Source organism: Mus caroli, unplaced genomic scaffold, assembly GCF_978045245.1.
Source record: "Mus caroli unplaced genomic scaffold, Mus_caroli_1 scaffold_7, whole genome shotgun sequence".
In the NCBI taxonomy this organism is placed as follows: domain Eukaryota; kingdom Metazoa; phylum Chordata; class Mammalia; order Rodentia; family Muridae; genus Mus; species Mus caroli.
The window spans coordinates 22,192,250-22,210,424 of NW_028227262.1; the positions used below are offsets into that span (position 1 = coordinate 22,192,250).

At 46.5% G+C, this 18,175-nt stretch overlaps 1 protein-coding gene across 3 annotated transcripts in view; it reads right to left on the reverse strand.

The window, feature by feature from the left end:
• Ferry3 (FERRY endosomal RAB5 effector complex subunit 3) overlaps window positions 1-17,913 on the reverse strand; it is a 38,422-nt gene extending 20,509 nt beyond the window's left edge. For 2 of the 3 annotated variants that reach the window (XR_003836963.2, XM_021164956.3), the window contains exons 1-6: window positions 17,838-17,913; window positions 15,411-15,605; window positions 9,773-9,918; window positions 8,041-8,222; window positions 4,392-4,491; window positions 4,144-4,265 (exon numbers count right to left, since the gene is read on the reverse strand). Coding sequence is in view for 2 of the 3 variants with exons in the window: in XM_021164956.3 (XP_021020615.1) it covers window positions 4,144-4,265; window positions 4,392-4,491; window positions 8,041-8,222; window positions 9,773-9,918; window positions 15,411-15,588 (728 nt within the window). In the remaining variant the exon portion in view is untranslated. Of the gene's footprint in view, window positions 1-4,143; window positions 4,266-4,391; window positions 4,492-8,040; window positions 8,223-9,772; window positions 9,919-15,410; window positions 15,606-17,837 lie in introns of those variants that run through there. The other variant, XM_029478881.2, reaches the window with a different exon arrangement.
• Window positions 17,914-18,175: the final 262 nt, after the last annotated feature.

Consider the following 18,175-nt stretch of genomic DNA (forward strand, 5'->3'; position numbering starts at 1 on the left):
CTTCCTCCTTAGAGTAAGCAATGCGGATGATTCTCTTCAGTCATTACAATATCAACTAACACATCTCCACTTAGTATTTCCTAGTGGGTTAAAAATGATTCAGGGATTAGCTGAGGAACTAATATGTAATATCATTAAAAGCCATATCAGACATACATAAAAATTCTCAAAACAGGGCAAATTCTAAACAAAATTATAAAATAGATGAGGTGACAGTAATGAAGATTAAAAATTAAAACCTTGGGTTGCCGTGATGGCTCAGCAGGTAAAAGCCCTTGCTTCACAAGGCTGGCAGAGCGTTAGTTTGATGCTGGGATGGATTGCAGGAGGAGAAAAACTTCTGAAAGTGTCCTCTAATTCCCCACTGCTCACTCATACACACACACACACTCACACACACACATACACATACACTCACACACATATACACATATTCACACACACATATACACATATTCACACACACATATACACATACTCACACACACACATATACACATACTCACACACACGATTATAATGATGATGATGACAATGATGATCATTATAATAACAGTAATTTACAAGACAGTTTTAAGTGTTTTTAATTAAAAAGCCAGATAAATCAAGAACTGAAAGGTTCCTTTGACACTTCCCTGTGTGGATGCACTCTCTTCTCACTAGACAGTTTTCTTTGCTCTGGGGTAAAGTTATCCCAGAGCAGCTATGACCACATAACGCTCAATTCAAACCCATGGCACTAGGCAATGATGGAAAGTGGATGGTCCCAAAGGTGGGCCGGGGCATGAGGACAGTCTGCTTTCATCAGTGCACACTTTTCAAAGGGTGTTGTCATACAAGGACGTCAACAGAAATCAGCCAAAAATCTCACCAGAGTTCTAAAAGGTCATGTGCAGGGCAGAAGTCACTTTAGCCCAGGTCGGAGCCACAGACTCCTGCACCTGAACTCTCTCATCGGTCTTCACAAACTGTGTCCAAAAAACACGGGACAGGAGATGAGAGATGCCTCTCGAATGACTGACATCCGAGCCAGACACAAGGCTTGCTCCAGACCGGAGCTGGACTGACAGGCAACCGACCTGGACACAGGTAGACCAGGGCTGTGGTGTAGCTCAATAGTAGATGGCTTGACCCACAGCAAATGACAGAAAACAAGATGCCATTGCTGTGTGAGGACAGCTGCACAGAGTTCTCACTCCACAGCACAGGTGTGCAAAGACTGCTGGATGCTGAGGATGGGGCTGCGTGCAGAGAAGAACACTTTCAAACCCGAGTTCCAGCCCAGAGCAGCATCCAGCTACTATACAAAATGGAGCCTTTTGGGCACTGACTGTATAGATAACAGATCTGCTGCCCTGCTGACAAAATGTGAATCTTCTAAATAGTGATGGCCCATTAACTTCTGCACATAATTGCTCTCTGGGTAAATATATTCCTCTTTTGACAAGGTCTTACTATGTAGTGCCTCGATATATAAACCAGGCTGGCCTCAAACTCAGAGATGAATCCGTCACTGCTCAAGTGCTGGGATTAAAGACATGGGCTGCCACTCCCTGCTGAAATCTCTTAATCCAATCCCTACACTATAAAGCAGGAGGAGGAAGGGCTGGCTATGGTAGCACACACCCAGGATCTCAGCACCAACAAGGCGCAGGAAGGAAGGTCACTGCTAGCTAAAGCCAGGCCAGTCTGCATGAACAGATGTCTGCTTTTAAAAGGTAAAAGTGAAACAATAAAAAAGCAAGCTGCAGAGCAGGAGCAAGGATGGACAAAACCTCTGAGGACAAACACACACCCAGATGGTGTAAGCACACAAGCAACATCTGAGGACAGACACACATCCAGACGATGTAAGCACACAAGCAGAGCTCTCATGTCTTGGTGAGAAGAAAACACAAGGAGAGACACATTAGCCATCGGGGACCCAGACAGTGAACAGGGAATGGGAAGTTCCAGTCATGCCCGTCAGGATGCAGCACAGAGCAGAGAGCACTGGCCAAGGCTGCAGCGCAGCTACCACTCCAGGAGGCTGACGGGATGGCGAGAGCAGACAGCGTGCTATAAGAAGAACAAGTTTTATGATGGTAACGATTCCTTAACCTGTGCTCCATTAGGACAGGTGATGAAACTACCCAGGGTCCCCTACCAATGATGCCCCAATGTCAGCAGGAAACACCCACTTACCCAGCACCCAATGACCCAAGCATAAAAGAGAAAGGTGGGACTGAAGGGACTCTAGCCAGTCTGAGCATGGCAAACATAGCTCTGGCAGGCCTTGCCCTTCTCCTCCATTCCTTCTGCTTGGCTAAAAACCATTAGAAAATATTCCCAAAGCTAGTCCCCAGGGTCATTCCCGTACTTGGCCACTTCTTCCTCCTGAGGCTGAATACCAAGGTCCAGCTATCAAAATCCCCCCATTTAGCTCAATTAACATGCCCAATCAAAATCCAACACTTCATCCTAACAGACTTCCCATTGTACCTTTATAAATCTCTATTTTCCTATGGGCCACATGTGTCTCCTCTCTTTCCAGAGGCAGCCCTTTGTCTCTTTGGGACAGATACTCTTTCTCCCCACCTCATTCCCTTCCCCTTCTCCCTCACCCTCTATCTCCTGCTGTTGTCTCTTATTCCCTGCCCCCTGTCCCTCTGGGGCAAATACATCTATATGCTGAGAACTTGGTCTTCGGGGTCCTGAGCTGATATTGGTCCCTCTAACAGGTGGACTTTACTTCATATCATTTATCTCAATAAGCCTGGTTGTCCAGGAGTCAAAAACAGAATTTCTGCTGCTTGAGGAAATATCTACTAAAGATAATAATAGTACAAGTTTTCCCGAGGGCATAACGGTTTAAGAAGCAGCAGTTAGAGGCCAGAATTTATACAGTGGCCTACACACTGAGCCAGAAAGCACAACAGCGAAGTTCTATAGCAAGAACATTTTAGCTTCCTTAAATCCATGGCTTTGAATGCCATTGCCTACAACTCACAGTGTATGCTCTACACTTGGGTCAGTGCATACACTCCTGCATAGAAAGCCCAATGCATGGTGTGCTCGGATCCCTGAACTCCACTGTTCTCAAAATTCTGGCTGGGAAGTAAAGGACCTGGGCTGTCCCTAGAAGACGGACAAATTGGGAAAATGGTGAAGCAAATGAAAGACCATCACATGCAGAGAAGAGGTAAGAAAACTGCCATGGGAAGATGTTGCCAGCTCGTTTCTTGTCTACGGAGGCGTGTGTGTTTGTGCATATGCGTGAAGTCGGAGGACAAACTCGGATCTTCACCTTACCACGTGAGGTAGTAAGCAGCCTGACTACATAGAGATGCATCTGTCTATCCATTCATCCCAGTGCTTACTGAACATGCTAGGCGGGCAGTGTCAAGAGTGCGTGGCAAGCAGCTGTTAGGTTGTACAAAACAAACAGCGCCCCCAGCCCCCCAGAAGAAACAAAAGACGAATGAGAGAGCAAGCGCACAGAGCTATATTTCTCATCCTCAAGGCGAGGCTACCGGGAGACTGACACGACATACGAGACCATACTCATCCAAAAGCCAGCCTGGCTGTATACCAATGCCTACGACATGCGCTAGCAGATTCTGGAAAAGGGTTACTGTACTTAAAGAACTTTTTCTGCTTAGAGAGTGTCTGGCATTCATCCAGTCATGCCAAGAGTAATACGCTGTAATGAAATGGAAGAAAATGCCTGTAATTCTACCACTTAGGATGCTGAGGCTGGGGGATTTCCCCAGATTCAAGGCCAACCTAGGCTAAATGCCAAGTCTGAGATCCGCAGTGCTATATAATGAGACTCTGTCTCAAAAAAACTATAAGAGAGGGCTGGAGAGATGGCTCAATGGTTAAGAGCACTGGCTGCTCCTTCCAGGGGACCTGAGTTCAGTTTCCCAGCACCCACACCGTCACTTACCCCTGCCTGAACTCCAGCTTCAGCAGCTCCAACAGCACACCTTACACATACGAAGTGCAGGCAAAGCACCGATACACAGCAAGTAAACACAAATCAATCTTTAAAAATTAAAATATAAAATCTTGGACAAACCTATCTAGCCAACAAGGCTCAGCTTTAGAGTAAACATCAGTAGTGACAGGAGCCCCCCCACCCCCCACCCCCGCGGTCAGTACCTGAGGGAGCTGTTGTTGGGGTTCTTTAGGTCCTGATGAAGCTTTATCACCCATTCCTGATATTCTTGCTTCTGGATAGCTGTCGACTGTTTCAGTTCATTTGACCATTTATTCTCTAAGTCCTAAAGGGAGAGGGGGAGGGGGAGCGGGAGGGGGAGGGGGAGGGGGAGAGTACCAAGCAGTCAATTTTTCACGAGAAAGAGAAAGCATGAGAGCAAATGTAAAGCCGCACACCTCGTCTCACTCACTTGCTGGGATTCAAAGTGCTGGGCAGCCAGTGAATTCACATCTTGATCTGTGAGCGATTTCCCCAGTTCCTGCATCACCTTTTCCATTTCAATACCTTGTCTAAAACACAAATTAACAAATCAGATATATTCACCACACGTTTAGGGCATACAGCCACGAGTGAAAACATAATTTTTAATTTTATGATGGATAACATATCTGAGATTTAAAACTCCATCTTGAAAATGCTCCCAGTCCTCATAAAAGAGTATGTGAACACTGACAGCTATGACTTCAAGTATCAAGCGTGCCTCACGTGCAGCCAGATCATCATGCTGAGCTTAATCTATAACTGGAAACAACCCCTTCTCATCTAGTTCCTCAAAAAGAGCTCTGTCAGCAGCCCAAGCAGATTTCCCAGGCGAGTGGATCTGAACTGACAGGAGCTCAATGCTGGAAGCTAGTCTACTACACCCAGAAACTACTGATTGCGGTTGAAAAGATGCACAGTAAGTCACACAGTTACTTTAAGAAGCAATGTAAACTACAACCTGATGGTGTAGCCTGGGGCTACTCCTTCTATTCGCCCAGAGAAGCCATGGAAAGAATGGGCTTCCCTACAGGAGAGGCTAATCAGTGATGGTGGAGGTCCAGGCAGAAGTCATTTAGGGAGACTAGGAGGGCACTAGGGAGGCATCTGTATTGCTGGAAAACATCCATTTCCTGATTGGGTGGTGGCTACAAGGGTTGGCTTGCTCTGTGAAATTTTACTGAGCTGTACTTCTACGATATATCGTCTGTTATGAGTGCATTAATACATTTGTTCATTAAAATCTCAAATTAAAAAGCATCTTTTAATACAAATGCATCCAAAATGTATTCTAAATGATATTTTGAGGGACTGAGAGATCGTTTGGTTGGACCTTACAGGAAAGCCAACAGTGGCATCACATCTGGACCCCAGTCTCAAAAAGCAGAGACAGGCAGAGCCTGGAGTGCACTGTTCAGACACCCAAGTCAAACACACAAGCTCCACGTTCACTGAAAAAACCTGTCTCAAAAAAGATGGTGGACAGAGACTGAGGAAGATGCTCAGTACTGACCTGGGCTTCACATACATTACATACATACATACATACATACACACACACACACACACACACACACACACCACCCACCTACACACATGAAAACACCCACTCAACTATATACATATTCCACACATACACATACACAAATAAGTAAACATATAAATTTAAATATATATAATAAACAAAATGGAACAGTTTTGCTGTTATTGAGTTAAGTAAACTGTTCTTAAAACTGAGTTTATACTTATTCAAACACTTAAGTAGGACAGATGTGATGAGTGATGCACATGAGCACTTTGACATCTTCTGAAGTAAACACTCTGTGACGTAGCTCCCACTGTACTGTTTACAATGCAGATGGCCCCATAAGCTTTTTTGATTTGGTTTCTGAGACAGGGTTTCACCACCCAGCCACGTCTGGCCTTGCACTTCTGCTTCTTGAGAACTGGGATCAGCGCTGTGCACCGTGCCACTGCTGGTCACGAATGTTTCAGAAAGTACTAAGTGTCCAGTGAATAGGATGCTTGTAAGAAAGAGTCATTTAGAAACAAAAATGTCTACATATATGCATTAATATTTTACAAGTACTCCCTCTAGTGGATAAAAAAAATGTTATTACATTCCTTCTCATGTTTAAAGAACTATCTAAAATATGGTTTCATAAAAGCAGGATATTTTTCACTAAAAAAAAAAAAAAGACAAAAAGAATTCAACAAAGCTGGGTGTGGTGGCACACGCCTTTAATCCCAGCACTCAGGAGGCAGAGGCAGGCGGATTTCTGAGTTCAAGGCCAGCTGGTCTTCAGAAGTGAGTTCCAGGACAGCCAGGGCTATTACAGAGAAACCCTGTCTCGAAAAAACCAAAAAAAAAAAAAAAAAAAAAAAAAAAAAAAAAGAATTCAACAAATGAAATTTCATGAACATTTACATCATTCTGAATGTATCTAAAATGCAGCTAATCATATAATTACTTTTAAAGCTATTGCCTAGCTTAAGTTCAAGAGAGTCTATTCTATCTCATGTAACATGTTGACTATACACTGGCTCAGAATACCAGGCACAACAACTCTGCAACCTGAATGTCAAGTGATAAAACAATATAACTTTTCCCAAAACAAACAAAACCAGAAAACCACAGTAGAAAAAAATCATCAGGTTCCAGAGAGGGTGAATAATTAGTGAGTTATTTCATTGTCTGTGGTAGAGTAGGAACTGTTTCAAAGATTAATAAATAAACCGAATAGGAATCACCTCCCATTCAGAAAAGAGGGCAGCCCAACCATAGGTGGCCAGACAGGATCTCTGCAGGAGGAGCAGGCAGGGGTTAAAGGAGTCCTGGGCTTGGTGGAAGCACTAGCCAGGAACACATAGGAGGCAGAAAGGAACTGAGCAACACAGGTAGCCCTGGGGACTCAGGGACCTCCAGGCAGAGCATTTGCATACAACCTATCTGCAGCCTCCAGCAAGTTATGACTGATCTCTGAGCCCTTCTGATGCCTAGGGCAACCATGTAGCTAGTTGTTATACTGCATTGTTAGCGGTAATCAGGAGAGAAAGGCTGAGACTGTTCAGAGTAGGTATAGCTCTTTCCCCTCGTGCTGTTGACTGACACTTGGCTGAATCCTTAGACACAAGGCTCAAGGTCTGGGTTCATTGTTCAGCATCATGAAAGAAATGAAATCCATCTATGATTTTTTTTATATTTTAATTTTTATTAACCATAATAACTTAAAAATAAAGCAAATTATTCACACACTGTTAGTCTTAATGTTTTCTTATGTGAGGCTAATGAGAAACAAGAGCACATGGCATCTCATCTAGGTTGACTTCCTTGGTATTAATCTTAATTCATCCACAAAAAATCAAGGATTATTTGCTCTTAACAAGCTTCCACAACAAAAACATCATACAAGGAATATTAAAATCCATCTCAATGGTATGTACACCCATACTCTTCAACAAATGCTTGTAAAGTAATGAAGGGCCTGCTAAGTCAAATGAACTGTCTGTCTAGCAGGACGGCCTTTGCATCACACCAACAGAACCGGAGGGAGGGACCTGACAAGTCACACTTCACATCAAAGGAGCTGCAGCTTTCTCCTTACTCTGACAAAGCCCTCTTTGCCTGCTGTCTTAGGTAGATTCTATGGAAGGAATTCAAAGCTGATCAAAAGTCCCTGGGAGGAGGATTCTAGGGTTCTTTTTATTTTCTTCCTCATGCAAGATGCTTGTAAGAGAACTGAAAGATACCGTGGCTCAGAGGAAGCCCACCCACGAGAGGTTCGAAGCAGGTACAGAGCAAGGAGGAAGGGCTAATAATTCTGAAGTCTTTCTCAACCACTGGGTTCAAATTCTAGCTTGCCCTTGGATAAATCAGTGGATTCATGTAAGCCAAGGTTTTCTCACCTGCACAATGAAGATGCTAAGTGTGGGGCTGGGGTAGAGATCAAAGAAGACAGCTCATTTGAAGCGTTTTGCATAGTGTTGTAATTTTATCAAAGTGCAAACAGCCTGCCCTACAGGTTATCATATTTCACACTGTGACATTTAATTATAATAACACAAGCAATGAGTATTACCTCTCTCGTAACTTCTTCAGCTCCACATCTCTTTCACCAATCAGCTCTGAGATGCTAACGAAGTAGTTGTGTTCCAGATTTAAGAGAGTTTCAGAGGCCGGGGAGTGGATGAGGTCATGGTACACATCTGCAAAGTCTTCATCCCAGTCAGGCTCCTCAGGTCTCGCATGCTCCAAGGTGGTCTGTGAGGTGACACACACATTTAGTCAGGGCAGGGCACCGCTGTAACACACTACAGGGAAAAGTATGAATACCACGACTGTGCTTTTGCACATCACACAGGGACACAGAGGCCCTGCACTTACACACATGTAGCTGCTATTCTAGAACTGTCTAAAGATAACAAAAAAACATGGAGAGGAGAGAGACAACCTAACTTGTTATTATGGATTACCTAGGGAAAGGAATGAGGTACTCCTACAGAGCAAGGGACAGAAGTGCCCAGGACAGTGAGAAAGTCAGTGTGCTATGACCTCCTATCTATATACGATGCATGTGTGTGCCTGCACAATGGGATGAACAACAAAGCTAACGCCCTCCACGTCGCCATGTCAGGATAGTGGGACTTCTCACAACCACTAACTTGAGTTGCATTTGAATGTGTTTTAGGACAAATGTCTTAGGTGGGGTTACTACGGCCATGGTGAAACATGATGACCAAAGAAACCGGGAGAGGGAAGAGTTCATTTCACTCCCAGTTCCAGTTCACTATCACGAGAACTGAGGACAGGCACTCAAGCAGGACAGGAACCCGGAAGCAGGAGCTGAAGCAGAGGCCATGGAAGAGTGCTGCTTATTGGCTTTTTCCGCATGGCTCGCTCAGCCTGCTCTGGTGTAGAACTCAGGACCAGCAGCCCAGGGATGGCAACCCCCACAGCGGGCTGGGTCCTCCCCATCAATCACTAATTAAGAACATGCTTTACAGGCCTGCCCACAGAGATACCTTAGGATAGCATTTTCTTAAATGAAGTTCCTTCCTCTCAGATGTTAGCTAGCTTGTGTCAAGTTAACATAAAACTCTCCAGCGCAATAAATGTAATTTGTATGTAATAATTCACAGCCAGAAGAACAACTGATTATTAAAAATGTATTCTAAAAAGAATCAGAAGTTAGTAAATAAAATATGTGTGTGGCATCTTGGATCGCATGAAACAGGGCATACTAGCTGCACAACCCTACAGAGAAATACTGACAACTTCATGAAGACAAGTGAGGACAGAGGTTAACCAGAGCTGAGAAGAAATTCTGATCACTGCTGTGGGCTGTCAGATGACAGCCAAGACATCGGCTCAGCTGGAAATTCAGACTGATTTTTTTTTTTGATGTAAACATGCTCCAAGGACTATGCAGGATAAAGTAGCTTCTTGTTTCTATAGGTATTATTCCAAAAATATTTCATAAAAAAAAAATAATGAAGATTGGGCTTGGGCCGAAGAAACAGTTCACTGGGATCTACCTGGTGAAAGATGAGACGATTCCCTTAAATCATCTTCCACAAGTGCTTGGTGGCACAAGCAACACATACACATGTGTACACACACACACACACACACACCAAAAATGTAATAAAAATACTTTGTCTTAGGAGCTCATTCATGTTGACACAGAACAGAAACACAGGAGCAAGAACATATGTTGTACATTCTCTCCTTTGTTTCCTATGACGTCAACAACTAAAGCACCTTCACAAAGTCCGCAGTGTCCAGAGGCATGGCTCTGACCTCCATCTTACCTCAGCGTAAGCTTTGGCCCACGTACTTGCCAGCTGGTGCAGATCTACTTCACCGGATCTAACGGCCTCCAAGCATGCTTCTGCATCGCTGTCATGGTCTCTGAGGGATTCTTCTTCTATAAACCGGCTCAGAGCATCTTTTAAGTCTGTAAGACGGATGACAAATGCTATCTTCAGCAAGATGCACACACAGTAGGCTAAAGCATTCCATTGTGAAATCTCATTTTACCTCCAATCCAAATGACCTGAGTTTGGTTCCTGGGACCCACGTGATGGAAGAAGAGAATTAAGAATTGTTTTCTGACTGCCACACATGTGCCATGGTATGCACATGCACACAGAGACTTGCATATAAACAAAATGAACGAATATATAATTTTTTTTAAATTTAAAATGTAGAACTCATAGTTCTAACCAGTTCCCAATGATAGTGTTTGTGTGGAATGAGGCTGCCTTCTGAGAACTACCATTGGGGTGAGGACATGCCCTGTTTGTGTCCTGATCCCTGGTTTACATGATAGGACATGCTAGAATGCTTTTAGCTTCCCTTACAACCTGTTTACCGCTCTAGTTGGTGGTGTGAACCTGAGAGAACAAAGCCTAAAAATAAAGTGGACTCCTTCTCACCATACAGGCTTACATAACGCAGATGGACAGGTTCCTGGTTGTTTTGTCAACTTTGCCCAAGTCAGGCATCTCACAGAGAACCTCAACTGAGAAGATGATTCATAAGAGCAGCACGTGCACAGGCCTGTGGGCCACTGCCGTGATCTTGACAGATGCAGGACTGATGTGGCTGGTATCACTCCTAGGCTGGTGGACCTGAGGACAGGAAGAAAGCAGGCCCAGCAAGCCACCGAGAACACCACAGCACGTAGTGTTCCTCCATGACCTCAGCTTTAGTTCCAGCCTCCAGATTCCTGCCTTGAGGTTCTGCCCTGACTTCCCCAGGATTGACTGCAACTGCAACCCCTTTTCCCCCAATTTGCTCTTGGTCATGGTCTTTATCACAGCAATACAAAACCAACTAAGACAAAAGGTATGTAAAACCGATAATATGTATACAGAATCAAATACTCACTGTTTAAAAATCATGAAGAAACTTATGATACCTTGGTGTATATAAATCCAATTATTAAAGACTAAAAGGCTGGGGGAGGCTCAGCGAGCAAAGGGCTTGCCGTGTAAGTATGATTGCAATCCTGAGGACCTATGTAAACTACAGGGTTTAGCTGTGTGTGCCTACCATGCCCGGGCTGAGGAGATCCCCGGAGCTCACTAACCACCAAGTCTTGCTGGAGTGGTGAGCTCTGGCTTCAGTGAAAGGCCATTACTCTAAAAAACGGAAAGGTGGACAACAAAGGAAGACCTGACATCAACTTTTGGTCCCTACCACGCCCCAACACACGCCCACACATAACCACACACACACACCCACACATAACCCCCCATCACATACCCACACATAACCCCCCAACACACGCCCACACATAACCCCCCATCACACACCCACACATAACCCCACACACACACCCACACATAACCCCCAACACACGCCCACACATAACCCCCATCACACACCCACACATAACCCCCCATCACACGCCCACAGTAACCCCACACACACACGCCCACACATAACCCCCCATCACACGCCCACACATAACCCCCAACACACACCCACACATAACCCCCCATCACACACCCACACATAACCCCACACACACACATAACCCCCATCACACGCCCACACATAACCCCCATCACACGCCCACACATAACCCCCATCACACACCCACACATAACCCCACACACACACATAATCCCCAACACACACCCACACATAACCCCCCAACACACACCCACACATAACCCCACACACACACACCCACACATAACCCCACACACACACACCCACACATAACCCCCCAACACACACCCACACATAACCCCACACACACACCCACACATAACCCCCAACACACGCCCACACATAACCCCCATCACACGCCCACACATAACCCCCATCACACACCCACACATAACCCCCAACACACACCCACACATAACCCCCATCACACGCCCACACATAACCCCCCATCACACACCCACACATAACCCCCAACACATGCCCACACATAACCCCCATCACACACCCACACATAACCCCCAACACACGCCCACACATAACCCCCCATCACACACCCACACATAACCCCCAACACACACCCACACATAACCCCCATCACACGCCCACACATAACCCCCCATCACACACCCACACATAACCCCCAACACACGCCCACACATAACCCCCATCACACACCCACACATAACCCCCAACACACGCCCACACATAACCCCCATCACACACCCACACATAACCCCCCATCACACACCCACACATAACCCCCCACACACACATAACCCCCATCACAGGCCCACACATAACCCCCATCACACGCCCACACATAACCCCCATCACACACCCACACATAACCCCACACACACACATAACCCCCAACACACACCCACACATAACCCCCCAACACACACCCACACATAACCCCCATCACACACCCACACATAACCCCACACACACACACCCACACATAACCCCACACACACACACCCACACATAACCCCCCAACACACACTCACACATAACCCCACACACACACCCACACATAACCCCCAACACATGCCCACACATAACCCCCATCACACGCCCACACATAACCCCCATCACACACCCACACATAACCCCCATCACACGCCCATACATAACCCCCATCACACGCCCACACATAACCCCCATCACACGCCCACACATAACCCCCAACACACACCCACACATAACCCCCCATCACACACCCACACATAACCCCCAACACACACCCACACATAACCCCACACACACACCCACACATAACCCCCCAACACACGCCCACACATAACCCCCATCACACGCCCACACATAACCCCCATCACACGCCCACACATAACCCCCAACACACACCCACACATAACCCCCCATCACACGCCCACACATAACCCCCATCACACACCCACACATAACCCCCAACACACACCCACACATAACCCCACACACACACCCACACATAACCCCCAACACACGCCCACACATAACCCCCAACACACGCCCACACATAACCCCACACACACACACCCACACATAACCCCCATCACACGCCCACACATAACCCCCAACACACACCCACACATAACCCCCAACACACGCCCACACTTAACCCCACACACACACCCACACATAACCCCCCATCACACACCCACACATAACCCCACACACACACCCAGACATAACCCCCCATCACACGCCCACACATAACCCCCATCATACACCCACACATAACCCCCAACACACGCCCACACATAACCCCCAACACACGCCCACACATAACCCCCAACACACACCCACACATAACCCCACACACACACCCACACATAACCCCCCAACACACGCCCACACAAAACCCCCATCACACACCCACACATAACCCCACACACACACCCACACATAACCCCCATCACACGCCCACACATAACCCCCATCACACGCCCACACATAACCCCCAACACACACCCACACATAACCCCACACACACACCCACACATAACCCCCCAACACACGCCCACACATAACCCCCATCACACACCCACACATAACCCCACACACACACCCACACATAACCCCCAACACACGCCCACACATAACCCCCAACACACACCCACACATAACCCCACACACCCACACATAACCCCCCAACACACGCCCACACATAACCCCCATCACACACCCTCACATAACCCCCCAACACACGCCCACACATAACCCCCAACACACACCCACACATAACCCCACACACACACCCACACATAACCCCCAACACACGCCCACACATAACCCCCAACACACGCCCACACATAACCCCACACACACACCCACACATAACCCCCCAACACACGCCCACACATAACCCCCATCACACGCCCACACATAACCCCCAACACACACCCACACATAACCCCCAACACACGCCCACACATAACCCTCCCATCACACGCCCACACATAACCCCCCACACACGCCCACACATAACCCCCCACACACGCCCACACATAATCCCCCACACCCACACATAACCCCACACACACGCTCACACATAACCCCACACACACGCCCACACATAACCCCACACACACACGCCCACACATAACCCCCCACACACGCCCACACATAATCCCCCACACCCACACATAACCCCACACACACGCCCACACATAACCCCACACACACGCCCACACATAACCCCACACACACACGCCCACACATAACCCCACACACACACTCACAAGCCCACACATGAACCCTCCACACTCACATGCCCACATATAACCTCCCCTGACACACACACACATTCACATACCCCACACACATACACTCCCCAAAGATAGATACGCCTCATAGAGTCATACATGCACACACCCCCTCACCCCATGCACACAAAATAAAAGATGAGTACTAATGAATTGAATATGCTTGATCATTAAATCTTGGCTGAATACTTAATACTGAAAGTACACTTAACTTTTTCATTTTGATTTTATAATTGCCAATGTCAAGAATACTATTTTTCATAAATACATAGTATAAGATGCCAAAACACGTATTTAAGGCCTTTTTAGAAATTGCTAGCAATTCTATCTTAATTTCATGTCAAAATTTATTAAGCAAAATTTTATATATACACATAGGCTCTGCCTCCACAATAAATAAATGCAATAAAAAATATTTAAACTCAAAAACATTCCAACACAATACAATCTGAAGATACAGGAATTTGAAGCTTCAGTGTTGAGGAAGGAGGAGTGGAAACCATCATTTCTACAAGAACAGAAAGCCATGCAGACAGTAAACGCAGTGCAAACAGCAGTCTGAGTCTGTGCCAGGAGGCTTCAGCAGCACTCACTGGCAGTGGGCAGCTCCGTGGCAGTGGGCAGCACTCGCTGGAGGTGGGCAGCACTCACTGGCAGTGGGCAGCTCCGTGGCAGTGGGCAGCACTCACTGGCAGTGGGCAGCACTCACTGGCAGTGGGCAGCACTCGCTGGAGGTGGGCAGCACTCACTGGCAGTGGGCAGCACTCACTGGCAGTGGGCAGCACTCACTGGCAGTGGGCAGCACTCAGTGGGCAGCACTCACTGGCAGTAGGTAGCACTCAGTGGCAGTGGGCAGCACTCACTGGCAGTGGGCAGCACTCACTGGCAGTGGGCAGCACTCACTGGCAGTGGGCAGCACTCACTGGCAGTGGGCAGCACTCACTGGCAGTGGGCAGCACTCACTGGCAGTGGGCAGCTCCGTGGCATGGGCGGTGCAAAGCAAGCTTTGAGCACCTTCAATCCACCATACAGCTGGCTTTGAATTAACATTTGGTCACTTGTGCCGAAAACCTCTTCAGGTTGCCATGTTCATCATGAGCCCGACACTCACTCAGTTGTGCAGACTCATGGGTCACATCCCAAGTTCAAAAATCTGTGCTCTACCAAGAAACATCTAACAATAGAGACTATGGAGAAACAAAAGGAGGTCCGTCCTCACCACTCTCTATGAAGCAGGGCAAGCTGTGCAGCAGCATCAGACGTCCATGCAGATGACTGGCATTCTCCTCCACGGGAAACCTGAGGGGCACTCTCAGCTCTAAGCGCTCACGTCCTACCTGGAACTTGTACACGAATTCCCTTTCCTTGTTGCAGAACCTTTCTCGGTTTTTCTTCATATTCTTCAGCGGGGTTTCTGTAGGATGAGCCAAAGAACCATGAGTCAAACGGCCACAGGACACCTCTAAAACACAGCCCATCCCTCAGAGACTGTACCCCACCCCGCCCCGCCCCCATGCGATGCTGAACCAACTACTCCAATCTTCATTTCCCGTCCATTTTATTAGAGAGGACGTCTCACTGTGCATCTTGGGATGACTTAGGACTATGTATCCCAGGATGAATTCAGACATTTGATTTTCCTGTCTCAGCACACCCCACCCCTAAGTGCTGATATTAAAGGTGTGCACCACCACAACCAGCCTATTATAGTGTTTCCTGCTTATTCCTGCACATTAATCTTCGTGACAAAAACCAAATGTTGCTTCTTCCTTTTTTAAAAATGAAAAGTTATTTTAAAGTTAATTTCAGAACAAGCAATATGCTCAAGAAGTACTTTTACTCCTAGGCAAGAATAACAAGTAGTTAATACAAGGGAAGGTACAGAGTGGGGGGCAAGAGGAAATGTTGGAGGAGGGGCGGGTTGGGGGTCTGTAAGTGTACAGCTAGCTTATGGAACTCATACAAGTGCCCAAACACAACGGAGACCCAGTGGTAGCTTGAAGATGTTTGACGTTGAAGGTCAGGAGATGTAACAGAAAAAGGATATGCGAACACAAGAAAGATCTCCAAGTAGGAAGCACGGGCACAGAAGAACAGACTGCACAGGATGCTGCCCAAGGCACCCTGAACACTACTCAGAGAAAAGAAAATGCAGTAAAGACAGTAGGAATCGAGGCCCCTTAGAGAGCTAGCCATCGGTCTATGTATACACACATATATGTACATATGTATGTATATATATATATATGAACTCCCAGGACAATAGAGATTCTTGTCATTGTTCTTGGTTGTCCATAAAAACTAGATGATAAACTCTGTTGTTAAAGACACTGCACAGCTCAATTGATGATATAAAAAAGCCAAGCTGGAACTCTGCTGGAAGCTTCCTCTTGGCTGGCTATCTTTTATGGTCCTTGAAGATACTTTGGAGGCTGCTATAAGAGAAATTTCATTACTGGGCCAACCCAGCTGGGGACTCTATGAACTCTGCTAACCTGCCAGGCAAGACGTGCCCATCTGGGCACTAGGGTACCGTTATGAGGGTATCCAATTTGCTCTGACTGGATTTGAGGTCAGCTCTATAGGAGCATACCCCTGCCTGGCACTATGATTCCTGTTGGAAACCCATAGCAAGGAAGATGATGGGCCCTGGGGGGGAGCATACATACTGTTGTTCAGTTAAATGGACTCTGTCAAGCCACCATGTCTATACCCACGACAAGTGCTACTCCCAGATTTAATCAGAGAATTGTCTCTTTCCAGTGAACAATAGTGAATGTAGAGACTCCGGGTGCCACAAGGTTCTGAGAACACGTGGTGGATGGGGACTCGGCCCTAAACAAGACATTTATACCACCTCTGTGAAGGTTCAAGGAACACTGCAGAATAGGAAGTGGAAAAATAGAGGAACCAGAACATAGAGAGGAAGACAAAATGCCACCTTCTGACAAGACGCTGACATTACAGTCGTTAACTCAAGGCAGTGTCAGAGGTCTGCATAAGATTAGCCCCATCAGCAGCCGAGGGAGGAGAGAAGACGACTCAGAATGTGTCATTAAGGAACTGTTTTCTATGGGCAGATTCGGGAAAAGGGAAGTTATTTTTCAGTTGTGTGCCCACGGGTGCCCCCACCAGGCTCCAATGAGTAGTTGCAATTAATAGTCTGGTCTAATTAAGATATAGGGTCACAAAAACAAACAAACAAAACAAAAAACCCAACGACATGAATCTAAAAAGGGGACTGGTGGAAATGCAGAGATTAGTAGGGATGGGCAAGTTAGTAGGGACAGGTGCGATATAAGGTGAGACAGTAATTAGAATACATTGTAACATGAAACAGAACAAAACCAATAAAAACACACGTTTTCATGTTACTCTTTGCTCCTGTGGTCTGTTGCTCTCAGGATACAATTCATCTTAATCCAGTTTACGTCTCCGAATTCTCTGGGTGTGCCTACACCCTGTCAGAGCAACATGCAAAACGACAAGCCTAGTTGTCCACAAACACTGAACTGGCAATGGCAAGCTGCACTCCAGCACTTTAGATGGCCCCTGGAAGACTCCTTCTGTTCTTTAAGTCTGTACCAGATACCGTCATTGGGTCCTCCACACTGAAGGGGCTTCTTCGCTGTGGGCTCGAACTCACCTCTTTCATCAGACACCAAAGCACACTTGGAGCTGTCAACGCAGAACTGCCCAAATAAGTCAGCTGACTTCTTGCTTTTTTTTTTTTTTTTTCTTAACTGCCAATAGATCCACTTCGGCAGATTCGGAACTCATGTTTCTCTTTCCTCAAGCGCCAAGGAAAATACCTATCCAAGACCCCCTTTGTTCCAGTTATCTTTAAGTTAGTCATTCTAAATATTGGAGGCGTGTCGCTATTTTTATATTGTATTTTAGACTCGGTACCAAATCGCAATTGTGACGAAAGAGCAATATCAAAACAAAAGCTAAGTCTGAGCAGACAGGATCCGGGATGGCGTG